The sequence below is a fragment of the Silene latifolia genome, chromosome 7, assembly GCF_048544455.1.
Source record: "Silene latifolia isolate original U9 population chromosome 7, ASM4854445v1, whole genome shotgun sequence".
In the NCBI taxonomy this organism is placed as follows: domain Eukaryota; kingdom Viridiplantae; phylum Streptophyta; class Magnoliopsida; order Caryophyllales; family Caryophyllaceae; genus Silene; species Silene latifolia.
The window spans coordinates 96,520,031-96,522,469 of NC_133532.1; the positions used below are offsets into that span (position 1 = coordinate 96,520,031).

At 35.2% G+C, this 2,439-nt stretch overlaps 1 protein-coding gene across 1 annotated transcript; it reads right to left on the bottom strand.

Annotated features, from left to right (window-relative positions):
- Nucleotides 1-1,381: 1,381 nt before the first annotated feature.
- LOC141590392 (uncharacterized) lies at nucleotides 1,382-1,807 on the bottom strand. The gene has a single exon (XM_074410989.1). It carries the CDS (start codon nucleotides 1,805-1,807, stop codon nucleotides 1,382-1,384), a length of 426 nt encoding a protein of 141 aa, XP_074267090.1.
- Between the last annotated feature and the right edge of the window lie 632 nt (nucleotides 1,808-2,439).

The window sequence follows — 2,439 nt, forward strand, 5'->3', positions numbered from 1 at the left end:
GTAAGGTAGTATATAATACTAAGGTAAATAATAATATAATAATATGACATGATCTACAAATAAACAATTTCCTAAAAGTTTCCTAAGACTATACCTTTACTATTATATATATCGTGCTAGCCTATTCATAAATCACTTATTTACTTTTACAACATCACATAAAAGTTAGAGAGAAAAAAGGGAAAAGGGAATTGGGCAATTAATTGGGGATTTTGCTTCTACTTCCATTTGATTCAATCTTTTACTTTGTAAGTTGCCTTTAATGTTTCTAAGATTCAATTGTTCATCTTTAAAACTTAAATTATAGTAGGATTATGGTAGAAGTCATAGTTAATTACATAAATATTAGGTTAAACATGATTAGTTTAAAGAAAGAAAGTTACAGCAATTCTTTAAATCTGTAAGGTACCTTGAACGAATTATCAGACCGTTGTAAAGTTGTTATCTTCAAAACGTAAAGAATATACATAGGTTATTTTCAACACTATTTATGGCTGCAAAATTTCGTAGCAATTGTCCTTGTAGATTCTTCATAATAAATTCATTATGAACATGTCGACTGAAAATTTGCGAATGCACTAGTAATATAAATTTTATTTTGTAAAGCTAATTTATAAATTGAAACATAGTTGTGTCATTTGCATACATTGACTTTGAAGAGTCTAGATGATGCTAGGCATTGTAATTTCTCAAAAATCATATGTTAAACTTGTTTTATGAATCGATACTTTCTATTCGTCAGAATTCGTCAGTATTTATTAATAATTTAAGAAAACCTTGATAAATATGTAATTTGAGGCAAGTTTATTTCCCAAGAATGGTATATATGTGTCTTAGGGTTCCAACGCCACTGGTCTTGCATTGTTTGGAGTTTTATTTAATTAGTTATGAATTTTATAGTGAGACTGAACTGTTTTGTAAAACGGTAACATTAGAGATTTAGCTTTGAAGTTGTCATAAGGATTAGGACGTGATGGGCATAGGATAAGTGCATGATTAGTTGGTTAATTATGCACTAATTGTAGATAATTATGTTATATAGGTTATGGATTTGTTAAGGATCGATTTGATTGCTTTTGTGACTCGTGTGACTCGAAGATTTGCTATCAGGTGGGATAACTACTCACATGATTTCTTTTTTTTTTTTTGATAAAATGTAAGTATTATATCAAAAGAAAGCGTAACCATACAATGACACGGGTTTTATAGATCAACCCATGTCACAAAGCATCCGGTGAGCCCATACAAGATGGCCCAACAAAGACAAACACCATCAAAATGAAACATACAACAAAATCAGATCAAAAAATCAGAAAATGTTGTCCCAACCCTAATCCCGTCACTCTTCCTCTTCCTTCTCCTGAAAATTCCTTCAATTCATTCAAACGCCTCTCTCTAGCAGCCTCTCAAGCCACATAGCTTCATTTCTGACCAAAACCCTTTTGCCCAGACCTCGGAATCTCACTTTAAGCTCATCCACGATGAAGCGGGCAATGAGAATAGGTCGAATAAGGGAAAGCTCGTGCCTGCTCCTGTTTCTCTGCTGGCAAATGGTGTATAGACAGGAATTGATTGTGGCATCAAGGATCTCTAAATGAAGTGAGGTACCCGTTTTCGCAAGCCGCCAATTGATCCAGTTAAATTCGGGCCAGGGATCCCCAACCCACCCTCCGACAGTATCAATGACGATTTTGCTGTAGGTACAAGCAAAGAATCGATGCTCCAAGTTTTCAACAGTTCCTCCGCATATGCAACAGGTACTATCATCCGTTATCCCTAAATTGAAGAGTTTTCCTTTTGTATTCATGTTTCCATGGTGATGAACCCATGCTTTCTTTATTGTAGTTATGTCATTTATTTAGCATGTGTCATTGGTTTGATTATAGCCTTTGGCTGGATTATAATCGTGGATTGTATCCTGTGGAGTGTTATCGTTATTGCATACATTGGCATAACATTTGCATTTGGTTATCGATTATTGTGATTAAGGCCCAGGCTGGTTCTTGAAATGCAAACTTGTCTCAGGTGTCTTAGGTTTATCCTGGTTGACTCAACTTCGAGTTGAGGATTTCCCCGGACCAGGGATTGGTGGGATGAACGGGTGTTTCGGGTGATAGGCACAGCTGCATTGCATTTGCATATCATCCATATTTACTGTTTCATCTTATAACTGTTGTTTATTTATCCTACTCGGCCTTTTGGTTGACGTGTGTTTGTTGTGTCAAAATTAAATGATGCCTGCTTTAATTGATGGCGTCCTGTGGTAAACCAATTAGTATTTCCGGTTAATTGGGGAGCAGATTAAATAACAGGTACTTGAGTTAGCTGATTCGGGAGCATGGGTTGCGTGAGGACTTCGATGGCATTACCTAATAGTCTAGATAACTTAGTTTCGGACAATTACTATTTATGTTATTTAATTTCGCTACGTGATGTATT